The sequence below is a fragment of the Stomoxys calcitrans genome, chromosome 2, assembly GCF_963082655.1.
Source record: "Stomoxys calcitrans chromosome 2, idStoCalc2.1, whole genome shotgun sequence".
NCBI classification, from domain to species: Eukaryota; Metazoa; Arthropoda; class Insecta; order Diptera; family Muscidae; genus Stomoxys; species Stomoxys calcitrans.
This window is the reverse complement of record NC_081553.1, coordinates 6,465,684-6,480,618: the sequence shown is the minus strand read 5'-3', so window position 1 is coordinate 6,480,618 and position 14,935 is coordinate 6,465,684. Positions and strand designations below refer to the sequence as shown.

Here is a 14,935-nt window from a genome sequence, read left to right as displayed (position 1 = left end):
CAAGGTAACAACTGAATTTTAAGATGCACTTTAATCTTTTGAAACAGTCCGCAACATCTTAACTAGTGTAACAGCATTGAGACAAACTCTTTCGTTGGCAATCAGTGCTTTGGTTTCTTTTTCCTAATTTTGTTTTTGTACGAAACTTTGCTTACAAATATTTAAAGTTTTTTTGTTAATTCAAATATTTCTACAAAAATTAAACAGGGTGGAGAGAATTGTTGCAAATCATTGAAACACATGCTCACTTGGGTGCTTCCAATTGCAAAGTCATCCCATACGTCCCTCCGTTTGTGTGTGTGGGCATCGGTCTATACGTCTGCCGCTTTTGCATGGCAATCATCAGGTCTTTTATCATTGTTAAACACCACAATTAAGGCAAAAGATTTATAAAAGGGGGTGTAGCAGAAAGAAGGGGACAATTTAGTTCAAAACTGACACTAATGTTGTGTCGGGGTAAAACTTTAACTAAACGAAAAATCACAGAGTGTTAATCAAAATGTTATGGCTACAGGTATTTACACTCAAAAAATGCAGTATAGCTATAAATTGTTTAATAACATGGATATCTAAATAATATGGATATAAAATATAAATAATATTTTTAAACATTTTTTGAAAAAGTTTAAAAACTTTTTCCAAAAATCAAACAAAGATGTTCACACATTTTAGCCGCAAACATTTTCCAAGAATGCGCGCTGAGTATGGTCAGAATCGTTCCAGAACATGATACAGATCCCATATAAATCGATCTCCCGATTTTATTTCTTAAGCCCCAATAGGGCGCATTGTTTGGCTGAAATTTTAAACAATGGCTAATTCTATGTTCTCCAAAACAAGTATGAGCCGAATCATCCATAATCTTATATAGCTCCAATAGCATAGCAAGACTTATCCATTATCCTCTTTTTTTGCCTATAAAAAGTTACCGGGCAAAGACTTGGTGGAGGGTATATAAGATTCGGCCCGGCCCGGCCGAACTGAGCACGTTTTCACTTGTTGAATATTTTTACTGAAAAAATATCATTCTAAGTTTTTTAAACAGGTTTATGGTTTCATCTATTTGTATACCCTCGACCACTACTGTGGTACAGGGTATTATTACTAAGTGCATTTCTTTGTAACACCCAAAAGGAAGAGAGCTAGACCCATTGATAAATACACCGATCGATTTAGAATCACTTTCTGATTCGATTTAGCTATGTCCGTCTGTCTATTATTTGCCTATAGAGTTACGGGCAAAGAACTTGACAAAGGCGATCCATGGTGGAGGGTATATAAGATTCGGCCCGGCCCGGACGAACTTAGCACGTTTTTACTTGTTGAATATTTTTACTGAAAAAAAATCATTCTAAGTTTTTTAAACAGGTTTATGGTTTCATCTATTTTTATACCCTACACCACTACTGTGGTACAGGGTGCTATTACTTAGTGCATTTGTTTGTAATACCCAGAAGGAAGAGAGCTAGACCCATTGATAAGTATCGCGATCGACTCAGAATCACTTTCTGATTCGATTTAGCAATGTCCGTCCGTCCGTCTGCCTGTCTGTCTGTACATGTTAATTTGTGTGCATGTCACCATTTCCACCCGATCATCTTCAATTTTTGTTTAGCCATGAGAAGAAGCTTATTGAGATTGGAAAAAAATTGGTTCAGATTTCGATATTTGAATATTTATTTGGAATAAGGTGGTCATTCGTTAACCGATTCTCTCGAAATTTAGCAGGACAGATTTGTTATAATGTGGTCTTTTTCAAACAATTGTCTTGAAAATTGTTTTTTGACTGTTGACATTTTTGTTAAATTTTATAAAATCGGTTCAGATTTAAATTTAGCTTCCACATTCATATATACATCGCCTTATTTGCACATATAGAGAAAATATTTGTTCAAAAATTGATAGGGATTGTTTAATTGCCCATCTGAAAACCTCCAGCAAAGTCCATTAAATTCGGTTCAGAATCAGATATAGCTCCCAGGGTAAGTGAAGGGTATTATATAGTCGCCGCCACCCTTATTTTGCCTTTCCTTACTTGTTAAATGTTTGTAACAGTTGAAATTTGGTTTATACACACTTTCCAATTTTTAAACGCATGTTTTATTCAAATCTTATCAGACAAGGAAATATTGACAAAACCTGCTATTATCAAGAATTCCATTCCAATCATTGTGGCATACTGAAAGACTCTTTTTCTCATTAACCTCCACAGGTTTAAAGAAAAAAAAATAGCAAACCATCATAAATTATGATAAATGGTCATCGTGTTGCCGCCGCAGACTAGAAAAAAGACGTCGACATAAATTCTGTGGATCTCGCAGCAGAAACGCATTTTGCAACCATTGAATGTTTGCTACAAAAGAATATATGCTCTCTCGATGGCTGTTACATTAACGATTTAAGCCTTTTCTAGTTTTATGATCAATTTTGAGCTGGAACTGGTTCTGTGCGTTTGTGCGAAAGGGCTATTTTCTTTTAGAAATTCTAAACGATATTCTAGAAAGATTGCGGCGCGCTGCTGTGACTAACTTAAATGAAACAAAGAACTGGTTTCCTTTGTCTGCTTGTGGTGATCACATGAATGTATTTGCGTTATAAGATGCCAGGTATTCGTAGGAACATAAATATCTAGTAAAAAAAAAGAAGACATAATAAACGATGATTTCTTTTCTTTAGGATTGCAAATCTAACAGGCGAAAGGGTTTTCAACAAACGAGCATTCGACGGCAATTGCTCTTCGACAGATTACCTGTTTTCTGATCATGCCTTAAACCTGTTCACCAAACTCATGACTTGGCTATCAAGACTGCGGGGAAAACCCAGTAAGTCGAATGGTACAAAGGACAAGTACAAGTATGTTTATGGTATGCACTTGGAAAAATAAGTTTTCTACTGACATCAAACAATGTCTGTTGAACAAAAATTATAATTTATTGATTAAAAAAAAGTCCCACTAATATTCATAACATTAATTACCCCACGATTATTCGAGCTAGTGACCACGGTAATCTTGGTTGATTTGGCAGATGGAATCGAATAACATTACCGTGATCATTAGCTGGATCAACTTTCTTTTGAGGTTATTATGGTAAGAATAAAATTAAAACTAATTTTCATAAGAGCATTGTTTCTGATATGAATTAATTTCCATACCAACACGAAGCAAAATTAAATTTTTTTGATAATAAATGTTTCAATTCAGAATTGGGGCCACTGTAGCGCAGAGGTTAACATGTCTGCCTATGAACGCCTGGGTACGAATCCTGGCGAGACCATTAGAAAAAAAATTTCAGCGGTGGTTGTCCCCTCCTAATTCTGGCAACATTTGTGAGGTACTATGCCATGTAAAACTTCTCTCCAAAGAGGTGTCACACTGCAGCATGCCGTTCGGTCTCGGCTATAAACAGGAGGCCCCTTATTATTGAGTTTAAACTTGAATCGGACTGCATTCAATGATAAGTGAGATGTGTGCATCATTTATCTGCAGAATTTTGCATTTGCATCATTTATCTGCAGAATTTTGGGCTCTTCTGAAAAAATATGTTTTATCGTATAGGTCTTAATTGCTCTCCATTTTTCAATAGAATTTCTACGCCAAACAAAATTTTGTTTTAAGTGTATTACAAAATATGTATTGCAAAGCATATTGTGTGAACATCAACTGCATGCGCCTTGAGATAGACGAAATATTCTATTAAGGAAAAAATCTTGTTGATGATAATTTTCTTGGAAAATCAAGTTTCGACGATAATTTGCAAGAACAACTTTTAGCAAATTAAATATGGCAAATTTTTTGTAAACTTGACAATGAATATTAAATGTTCAATATGAATATTAAATTTTCTTCAAAAAATTCAAATTTGAGGACATTTTTTTAAAACTGAATCATTTAATGGTTGACTCGTTTGTTCAACAACATAAAAACCATATGGTGAAATCGCCAGCCTTCCAACAATTAGGAGTGAATTTCTCACTTCCTCAATGAATTGTCTCTTTTAAGGTTCTTCTGAAAGGCAGTTAGTAGAGATACCAGGATTTAAAGCAACAAAATACATTACTATCGCAATTCTATGGTCCCTCCCCCTTACCCTTATTTTCAGAAACTCCAGGTCTCGCAGATGGGTGGTGCGATTTAAGTGAAATTTTGTGTGCTCTTTTATAGCAACCTAAAAACAAAAATTTGGTTACAAATTTCGGATGGGGTACCTAGGGGAGACGCCCCACCCCAAAACCTACCAAATATATATATAGAGCAATCACGACAATATGGAACTCAAATGAAAGGTATTTAAGAGTAGAATACAAATCTGATACCCAAAGGGTTTGGCGGACCACCCCAAAACACCCCTAAATCGGACTTATTTACCAACCATGGCAATATGGGACTCAAATGTAAGGTATTTACGAATACAATACGAATCTGATATCAAAATGTGCGACCAAGTGTTGGGAGGGGCTGCACCTCCCAAAAACACCCCCAAACAGGACTTATTTACTGACCAACGTAATATGGGGCTCAAATAGAAGGTATTTGAGTGTAGAATACGAATATGATATCCAAATGTGGAACCAAGAGCACAAATTTTATATGAGGCTCAAATGAAAGGTCTTTGGAACTACCCCAGGAATCTGATATCAATAATCGGAAAAAAGTTTCTATGGGGCCAACCCACCTCATAACACCACACAAATAGAAAGCATTTGCTGACCATTGCAATATGGGGCTCAAATAAGAGGTACTGAGGAAGTCACTGAATGAACGCCCCATCCCCCAAAAAACCCCCAAACCGGACATGTTTGCCGACTATGCAAATATGGGGCGCAAATGAAAGGTATTTTGGAGCATACCACTAATCTGATATCAACGTTCGGGACCAACTGTCTTGGGGACGTCCCACCCCCATAACAACCCCTAAATGGGACGTATTTGCTTACCATGGCAATTTGGGTCTTAAAGAGAGTGGAGCTCCCCATTAAGCGGATATATTTGCTGACTGTTGCAATAAGGGGTTTAAATGAAAGATATTTGAAATTAGAAAACGAAATTGATATCCAACTTTATGTCCAATAACAATATGGGGTTCAAATAAATGATATTGAGAGTAGAGGGCTAAGTATACCTGAATTGGACCAGGTCAATGTGGGACCTGGTCGGTAAATATGAAAAGTATTAGAGAGTAGAGCACGAATTTGATATGGTTTTCGCAACAATTTTTCTGGGGGTCTACACCTTCCCAAAAACACCCCACAAACGGCAGTTATTTACATTGACCATCGTAATATGGGGCTCAAGTAAAGGTATTTGGGAGTAGAATACGAATCTAAAATCCAAATGTGGGACAATGTATTTGGGGTACGCCTCATCCCAAAAACTTCCCTCTTACCAATGGCAATATGGCGTTAAAATAAATGGTATTTGAGAGAAGAGCACGATGCGGATATTTTTTCTAGGGCCAAGTGTCTGGGAACCAACTAACCCCGAAAACACCCATAAATAGGATATACATATTTACGGGTCAAGGCAATATGGAACTCAAATGAAAAGTCGATTTATATCCACTTTCGGGACCACGTTTCTAGGGGTCCATACCACCCCCTTAAATCCACCAACCGCCACCCTGGGAGCTCAAATAAAGTCTCTTTAGAATGGAGTACATCTAACATACAAACTTAAATGACCCTAAACTCGTTGAGCGAATTCATAAATCAGTAAAGATCATATGGGATTTAGATAAAGGCATTTAAATTGTTTAACTGTTAGCCAAGCGATATACATACAAATACTATTTTCGTAGCATGGTTATTCACTAAAAGCTCTTTAATTGTCGAAAATAAATATTTAAAGGATAATTTTGTTCCATAAAAAATAAAAGAAGGCGCAGCGGAGCGGGCCCGGTTCAGCTAGTACAATATATATATATAAACAACTTGTTATCATCACGCAAATGAAGTGTGAAAATGTTGAACTAACTCAGCATTTTGTTTACGTGTTCATTAAAAGATGCTTTTAGGAGAAAAATTAAAAAACCTAACCTAACCTAAGCTGCAAATGGTACATTTTTATACCCACCACCATAGGATGGGGTGTACTAATCTAGTCATTCCGTTTGTAACACCTCGAAAAATTGATCTAAGACACCATGAAGTATATATTTATATTATTGATCGTCTCGACATTCTGAGTCGAGTCCGTCCGCCCGTCCGTCTGTCGAAATCACGATAGCGGTCAAACGCGTAAAGCTAGCCGCTTGAAATTTTGCACAGATTTTGCAGAAGCTGTAGGGACATCGTATTAATGGCCGAAAACGTGAGTCTGATGGCAGACTACCGATTAAACCTGCTGTCTATAGGTGCCATTTTTCGAAAACCATTGCATTGACGAACTATAGTATGCCACGGCGAAACAACCATTTGGCAAATGTTGTTGCTCAAGACATTAGTTGCATTCATTCAAGTCAAAAAGTATTGATTTCTAGTGGACGTTTAAAAACTGAGTAAAGGCATCATAATTATAAGGGATTCCTTGGCATCCATGGCAATGATGGTTGCCTGCTCCTGTCATGCAATAACTACAACATAGGGTAGCATGCCAATGAGTTGGTTTCACAAAGAGCACTTCAATTAATTCTACTTGTGCTGGCCTTCAACCTCGATATATCGATTATGCTCATTTTTTCTTTTCCATTTTGTTCTTTTTACATACTCAAAGGTTAAAATATTAATTTTTTTTGTATATATATTTTTTTTTTATTTACAGACGACCGCATCGAAAATGTCCACGCACACATTGAGCCTGAATGAGACAAACACAGTTGTCGATCGTCTGGTGAACTTTTTTGTCGAACACGAAGATCTGCGAACAAAAAGTTGGTTCCTTTCGAATGCCCCCGGTCCTCTGTTCACAATTTTGGGTGTCTATTTGTATTTCTGCTTATATGCTGGTCCCAGATACATGCGCGATCGCAAACCCTTTGAGCTGAAGAACACCCTGCTGGTCTACAATGCAGTACAAGTGGCCTTGAGTTGGGTGCTGTTCTATGAGGTAATCACTTAAAACTATCGCTACCTTGTTAAAGTGCTAGTGTTAATTGGTTGACGCGATCACCTTTCAACATTTTTGGTTTCAGGGTTACAAAGGAGGCTGGGGTGGTCACTATAATTTCAAATGCCAACCCATCACCTATGGCACAGATGCCGTCTCAATGAGAGTAAGTTTTTGGATAGATTGTATATTTTAAAGTATATATACATACATATATAAACATACATACATATGTATATTTAATTTCTGCATACGGTTCATTGTAGATGGCACGTGCTGTGTGGTTGTACTACATTGCCAAGATCACTGAACTATTGGATACAGTTTTCTTTGTATTGCGTAAAAAGGATCGACAAATCTCTTTCCTCCATCTGTACCATCACACTCTGATGCCAGTGTGTGCTTTCATTGGTGTTAAATACTTTGCCGGTAAGTGTTGTTAGAATATAGGGAGGGTAAGGTAATTTAAAGAAACCTTCATATTTTCAACCATAGATTTCATTTCAAACACCTTTGAAAGGGGCAGGAACTTGTCACAAGGCTTAAATTTAGCATATGTGAAAAATGTAGACGTGTTGTAATGTATATAAAACGTTTTAAATGAAAAACCAATCTTGAAATATATATATGAAATTTTTCGATTAAAGCGAGTCGGTATTGAGTAAAAATTTGATTTTTACTCCACACCGTCATTATCTATGGTATAAAGTACTGAAAAACTCCGTAATGCACCGGACGACACCCAAAATGCACACATATTTTTATGGGCGAAGCTTTCAACGATTGGTGTCATGGTAAACTACTCTCCCTACTTCCCTACACGCAAAAAAATAATTCGTTTAACATAAAGGAAATTTTCGCTAAGGAGACTTCTTTTATCAATAATCTTGGACTTTGTTTACGATTAAAGTACGAGTTTTTTGTGCGATAGACTCTTGCAAGAACTTGTGACAAATATAAAGTTTTTTAACACTGACAATTCTGATATATTCTTGTTATACCCTCCACCATAGGATGGGGGTATAATAATTTCGTCATTCTGTTCGTAACACCGAAAAATATGGGATCTTGACTTCTTGAGCTTCTGGAGGGCGGAATTCTCATCCGATTTGGCAGAAATTTTGTACAACGGCTTCTCCCATGACTTTCAACATACGTGCCTAATATGGCCTGAATCGATCAATAGCTTGATACAGCTCCCATATAAACCTATCTCCCGATTTTGCTTCTTGAGCCCCTATAAGACGCAATTCTTATCCGAATGAACTGAAATATTACACAATGACTATAACTTGATATAGATTCAATAGCATAACAGTTATTATTCAATGTTCTTTGTTTGCCTAAAAAGAGATACCGTACATAGAACTCGACAAATGCGATCCATGGTGGAGGGTATATAAGATTCGGCCCGGCCGAACTTAGGACGCTCTTACTTATTTTCAAAAAGTTTTTCTTGATTTATGAATTAGTTTAGGACCATGCTTATGTCTATGTATATTCTTATAAATTTTAAAAAAGATTGTGTATGTTAAAAAGAATTCCAAGTTCAACTTAATGTTATAACATACTCGATACCTATTATAAGCAGATCTCAGCTGGTAATACAAACTCCAGGATTCACTAATAGAAGGTTAGGTCACATGCAAAACACAAAGTGGATAGGCCCCATAAACATCATTAAGGATGTCAAATCTGACGATTGAAAATGTCATCATATAGGAGAAAACGTAAACAAAGAATGAATGTAAAAAGAGAACAAGTTGACATCCTCAATGCCAAGTACTGCCAAATATTAAAAAAAAGTATATCGGCTGATCGCTTGGCTTAACCTTATTCAGTGAATCCTGACAAACTCTTTCAGAGTTTTTTTTTTTGGATTTATTTCGATGTTATGATACAAAGTTATATAAAGCCTTCCATTTTCGCACAGCTGCATTGTGGATTCGTATACTGATCTGAGGTATTTATTATACAATAAATAAAAAATAATACTTGCGGAAGTTGTTGTTTTCGCACATTTAAATACCTATTTTGATATGGATATTTCTTATCGCTGAAATATTAGCCAACAATGTTTGTGCCTTGGAAATTCTTGTTGTGTTTTCTTGTACCTGGCAGCCATTTGTATGTTGCTGTAATGATTTTTGTGATTGGTCATACCAGAATTTTTATTCCTAAATATAGTCATATCTGAACCTTATTAAAGTCGGACATCAGAAGTTTAAATGAAACTCAAAGTTTCAAATTTTTGCACAAACGGCCGTCAGAAGTCTAAATTCAACTCACTGATTCACATTTTGGCACCATCGGGTAATAAATACTGCATTTATGGACTAAGGACCCTAAATGGAAGCCTATATACGGTCCATATCGCAGCTTTATGTAAATATGACCCGATTTGTACCAGAAAGATGTCAAGAATCTTAATACAACTGTTTCAAATTTCAACGAAATCGAATACTAAATGCATTACATGGCAGCTATATGTAAATATGACCCGATATGGGCCATCGCCGTTTCGAACAACAGGAGGCCTATTTCCACTCACTGTTCTTAATTTCGGGTAGTAAATGAGGCTGTTATGAGATAAGACCATATATCGGCAGATCAGTCAATATGGCAGCTCGTCGGATGGCGGGAGGCGTAAACAACTCACAGTTTATAATTTCAGCACAATCGGGTAATAAATGAGGCTGCTATGGACTTAAGAGTATAAATTAGCAGATCGGTCATTATGGAAGCTATGTCCAAATGTAGTCGGATCTGAACTTTTCATGTCGAATGACGGGAGGCTTTAAAAAGATCAATGTTCCAAATTTCAGCAAAATCTGATAATAAATGCGCTTTGATGGCCACAAGACCCTTAATCGAAACATCGGTCTATATGACAGCTAATCCAAATATGATTCGATTTGGCCCGTCAAAGAACTTAATCTGCGTTCTAAACAAATACTGACCTATGCAAAATTTCAGCTTAATATTACGTTTTTAGAAGGCTTTAGCGGGATTACAACAGACAGAAGACATCGTTAAATCGACTAAAAATGTTACGACGATCAGAAATATAAAAACTTTTTCGGGTTGGAAATTTATATTTCACCCCTATCCTATGGTGGTGGGTATAAAAATGTCCTGTGTGAGAATGTGTCTATACCAGTGACGAGCATAAAATTTCAATTATGTTCAATCCCATGGGCTTGCCCGGGACTATTATATATTATTATAAGCTCCAAAACTCACCCTTTTAATTGTCGTAGGAAAGACACAAGATACAAATTATTGGTCCGGTAAACGAAAAACTTTTTGCGGCTACCTAAACACTTTTGTTATTAAAGATTTTTTGGTTTTTCAACAAAAGCTGCTAAACGGTTAACAATAAATTAAATTACTTTCAATAATGTTAAGTTTATGGCTAACGTATGATATGTTGAAGAAGAAGAAACACTTCGTGATACGAATATTTTGTTTGTCGTAAAAATAATCCAAACATTTTATATTTTTGCGTGTAAATGATCGTTAGAATGTGAGTGGCGTGACTTTGTTTTACCGGTACTTACCTGAAAAGTGCTCTATAAGGAGTTAGGAAAGAAAGTTAAGTGTTTTCAGGATTGGCCACTTGACCGAATCATATATTTCCCAGAAAATTCGTTTTTGTCGTATCTGGAGAGGATATCTTTTCCATTTTGTGACCCAAGCTTAAATTTTCCTCCATAAGTACAGCCTAGATGGGTCTATAAATAGATTTAGCATAAATATATACCAATCTCACTATTGCGTTTCTTGAGTCCATAGCAGCCGCTAGTTTTCTCCAATTTGGCTGAAATACACTATTTCTCCATTTAAACTCTACTTCCGGGTTGACTTCTTGTTTTCCTAAAAACCTTTAACATCCACCAAATGTAGTCCGAATAGATCAATAAATTGATATAATCGCTATATAAACTGATTCCTTTATAGACTTCTTTTGTCTTCTTAAGCTTTATTCATTCGTTTTCTACTCTCAAATACCTTTCATTTGAGTCTCATATTCTCAAAATGGGACAAATAACCGCCAAAAAGCGCCAAAAAGCGCCACTTAGACTTGAACGCAAATTTTAATCTCATATTCATTATCTACTCCCTAATACCTTTCATTTGAGTCTCATATAGCCATGGTCGGCTAATATGCCCATTTGTGGGTATTTGGGGGTGGGTTGACCTCCAATTACTTGGACCTAATGTTTTATGCCATATTAGCAATCTACTGCCTAATACTTTTCATTTGAGTCCCATATTGATATGAACTTCGAATATATCTGTTTAGAGGAGTTTTGGGGTTGGCGGGGCCCGCTGGTTACTTGGACCCAAATTTTAATACCACATTCGTTTTTTGGTGTCCTATACCTTTCATTGTACCTATCGGACCACTTTCAGATATGGGTGGCGTTTTTGGTGTAAGGGGGAGGGTCCGCCTCCACCCGGAATCTACAAATTATATAGCCTTCCTTCCAGACAAACGTACACAATCTATGAAAATGTTAAGAAAATCGCTTCAGCCAAGTATCATATAGTCATAATGGGTCTAATGGCGTTTTGGCTATATACTTCGATCTGATTTTGTATGCGAGATTCGAAATCTACCCCCGAATACCTTTCATTTGAGCCCCATATTGAAATGAGCGTCCAATATGTCTGTTGGGGGGAGTTTTGGGGTTGGGGCGGCCCGATGGGTACTTAATTTTAATTTTATATTCGTATTCTACACTTCAATACCTTTCATTTTATACCTATGTTGTCCCGATCGGCCCACTTTTGATTTTGGGTTGTGTTTTTGGCATAAAAACCGTCCTCCTTTCGACCCGAAAAATTATATAGCTTACGTTTTCTTCCACACCAACCTACACAATAAGCGAAAATTTCAAGAAAATCGCTTCTGCCGTTTTTCAGTCTATACGGAAGAAACAAACAGAGTCCCATATATCCATGATTGGCTAATGTGCCCATTTTGGGCGTTTTTGTGGGGGTGGGGTTACCCCCCCTATACTTCGACATGTATTTGTACGCAAGATTCGTTATCTACTCAGGCATACTTATCATTTGATACCCACATTGTCCTTATCGGTCCACTTTTGATTTTGGGTGATGTTTTTGGGGTAACGGTGGAGGGTACGCCCTCTTCCGTTATCAATAAATTATAAAGTCTATTCCTTCTTCCTGACCATATTCGTAATCCACTCCCGAATACCTTTCATTTGAGTCCCATATTGTCATTAACCTATTTTAAGGGGGTTTAGGACTGGGGCGGCCTCTCAGGTACTTGGACTCAACTTTTATTATGAAAGTCGTACTCTACTCTTGAGTAACTTTCATTTGAATCCCATATTGTCCCGATCGGTCCACTTTTATTTTTGGGTAGTATTTATGGGTTAAGAGAGAGGGTCCGCCCCCTCCCGATATCAAAAAATTATATAGCCTATATTTCTATCCACACCAACCTACACAATCTGTGAAAATTTCATGGTAATCGGTTCAGTCGTTTTTTAGTCTATTCGGAACAAACAAACAAACACAAATTGAATTTTATATATAAGATTTATTTTTGCACATAAAGTCTCCATTACACGGTATGTAGGTGTGTAATGTGTAAATGATGAATAGTATGTAAATTGACAATTTTGACAAACATTTTCAATTACATGTGGATACAAAAATTGACATTTCACAGTACAACTACATGCCGTGTAATAGCGACTTAAAATATTTATAAAACTAAATATTTCGTAAAAATTTATTTTTTTACTATTAAAATTTTTTTCTAACTAGTTTTTTTACACTAAAACAAAGATTTGCCGTCATTTAGAAAAACAACTGTATTCTTAACATCTGTTACTATTTACATATCTTCGTTTTTAGGTGGCCATGGTACCTTATTGGGATTCATCAATTCCTTTATCCACATCATTATGTATGCATACTACTTGTTGTCGGCTATGGGACCAAAGGTACAAAAATACTTGTGGTGGAAGAAGTACATCACCATCTTGCAAATTGTAAGTATATCTCTATTGCTGTTTTATTTAGTCCTACCCAGTGCAAGTCAGATGTTCTGGATAAAGTTATCGATAAATGAAATAACCGATAGAAAACCATTGATCGTGAATTGCACTACCTATATGTTACTAAAATAAGACACAGCATATGATTTTGAGATTATTCAGCGGAAATACTGCTGGTTCTCTGTCAAAGACTTACATATCTCCCCATCTTTTTTGTAGGTTCAATTCTTGATCATCTTTGTGCACACCTTGCAAGTCCAATTTCAACCAAGCTGCCCCTATCCCAAACCCATTGCTGCTTTGCTGACCTTCAATGCCGGTCTCTTCACCTACATGTTCAGTTCGTTCTATGTGAAAAACTACAACAAGGAACAGAAAAGAGCCGCCCTCAAGAAAGAGCAGGAGGCTGCCGCCATGCTTAAGCAGGACTAAGCTGATGCAGTGGCGTATCAACAATCAAGAATTTCATCACATCTTTCTTGCGCGTCCTTTCTAGTAGCATGGCGCGTGATCCACGCGCCTTGCAACACAGCCATCCTCTTCTTCTCACCTCCTACACGCACAAACCACCATTTATGTATTTTTTATGGGAGTACATGCTAAGGGTTTAGAAATCGATACATTCTCTTGGGGCCTGCGACGAGAGGCCCTCAGAGAATCGAGGGGATTTGCTTTTACCATGTTTGTATAGTAGCCTAAGATAAGTAGTTCGTTTTCTTAGATTTAGACTTTGTTGCTATTCAGGCATTTAAAACGAAGTGCTAACTAAAGATTATGTGAGTGAGTGCTTCACTTTGATAGTATTTTAAGTTTTCTTTTAAGAAATTGTTATGTTTTAAGTAAAATCAAAAAAAAAAAAACAGAAATAAATAAATCCGACAAACCAATAGAAGAGACATTATTTTGTCACACATACGAAATTTTTTTAATTACAAAGCCACTCTACAAACCTCTGGGTTAAGGTCACATTGGTTTTTATTTGTAATTTATAAATATTTTTATTGGAACCATTGACCTTAAGTAAGTGGCCATTATTCTAACTTCTTCAAAAAACATTGCAAACTTTCCCACATTATCCCAACGTTGTTGTTGTTGTTGTTGTAGTAGCAGTGTATGGTACACTGAAGCGGCAGCCCTTGCCGATGAAGGAATTCATCGGGTCAATCCGGTACATACAACTGGCTGCCATGAGATTGTTTTTTGTTGTTGTTGTTGTTGTAGCAGTTTATTGTGTTCTATCTTTTGTCTGCCTGATTCTGTTGAGTGTTAAGACCCAGGAACTCTGCGACTAAGATGGCGAGCATTCACAGGGATCTAGGTCTGAGTCGAGTGGGTCTGGCCGGGCAGTTAAACAGATGAGGTGTATCGTGCGGTCCCTGGCTACAATCGAAACACACATCTTGTACGTCGGCATCAATCCTTGCTCTGTAGGAGTTGAGGCGGCTGCATCTGCCAGAACGTAATTGAGCCAGAACTACTCTGGTTTGCCAGGGGAGATCAATTTCTTCAGGTGCAATGGGAGGCGGTCGTTCTCCAAGGACTACATTCACCCTGTAGCCGCATTTGCTGCCGTGTCTGCGTGAATGTTGTTCAGACCCACTTGATATGCCGCTTGATCTAGAGGTTCTCTCTTGTAGCGCTGAACCTCACGCTCTAGATCATGTAGATCTACCTTAAGGCTTCTGGGCGGTGGATATCTATCCACAAGATGATGATTTGGATGGTCTCTGCGATAACAGCCCAAAAGGTATTGTTTAGACAGCATGTAGTTATGCCTTCGCAGTGGTAGTATTTTTGTCTCCTGATGCAGGTGATCAACATGAGGACTGAGACCGGCCAATTGCTTTGTACGTGG

The 14,935-nt window shown here is 37.1% G+C and overlaps 1 protein-coding gene across 1 annotated transcript in view; it reads left to right on the top strand.

Moving 5' to 3' along the window:
- Nucleotides 1-13,967, top strand: part of LOC106083353 (elongation of very long chain fatty acids protein AAEL008004) — a 45,999-nt gene extending 32,032 nt beyond the window's left edge. Inside the window, exons 2-6 of the mRNA XM_013246297.2 lie at nucleotides 6,758-7,042; nucleotides 7,128-7,208; nucleotides 7,309-7,471; nucleotides 12,938-13,074; nucleotides 13,300-13,967. Coding sequence (XP_013101751.1) covers nucleotides 6,773-7,042; nucleotides 7,128-7,208; nucleotides 7,309-7,471; nucleotides 12,938-13,074; nucleotides 13,300-13,512 — 864 coding nt within the window. The 5' untranslated portion in view covers nucleotides 6,758-6,772 and the 3' untranslated portion in view covers nucleotides 13,513-13,967. The remainder of the gene's footprint in view (nucleotides 1-6,757; nucleotides 7,043-7,127; nucleotides 7,209-7,308; nucleotides 7,472-12,937; nucleotides 13,075-13,299) is intronic.
- The last annotated feature ends 968 nt before the right edge of the window (nucleotides 13,968-14,935 follow it).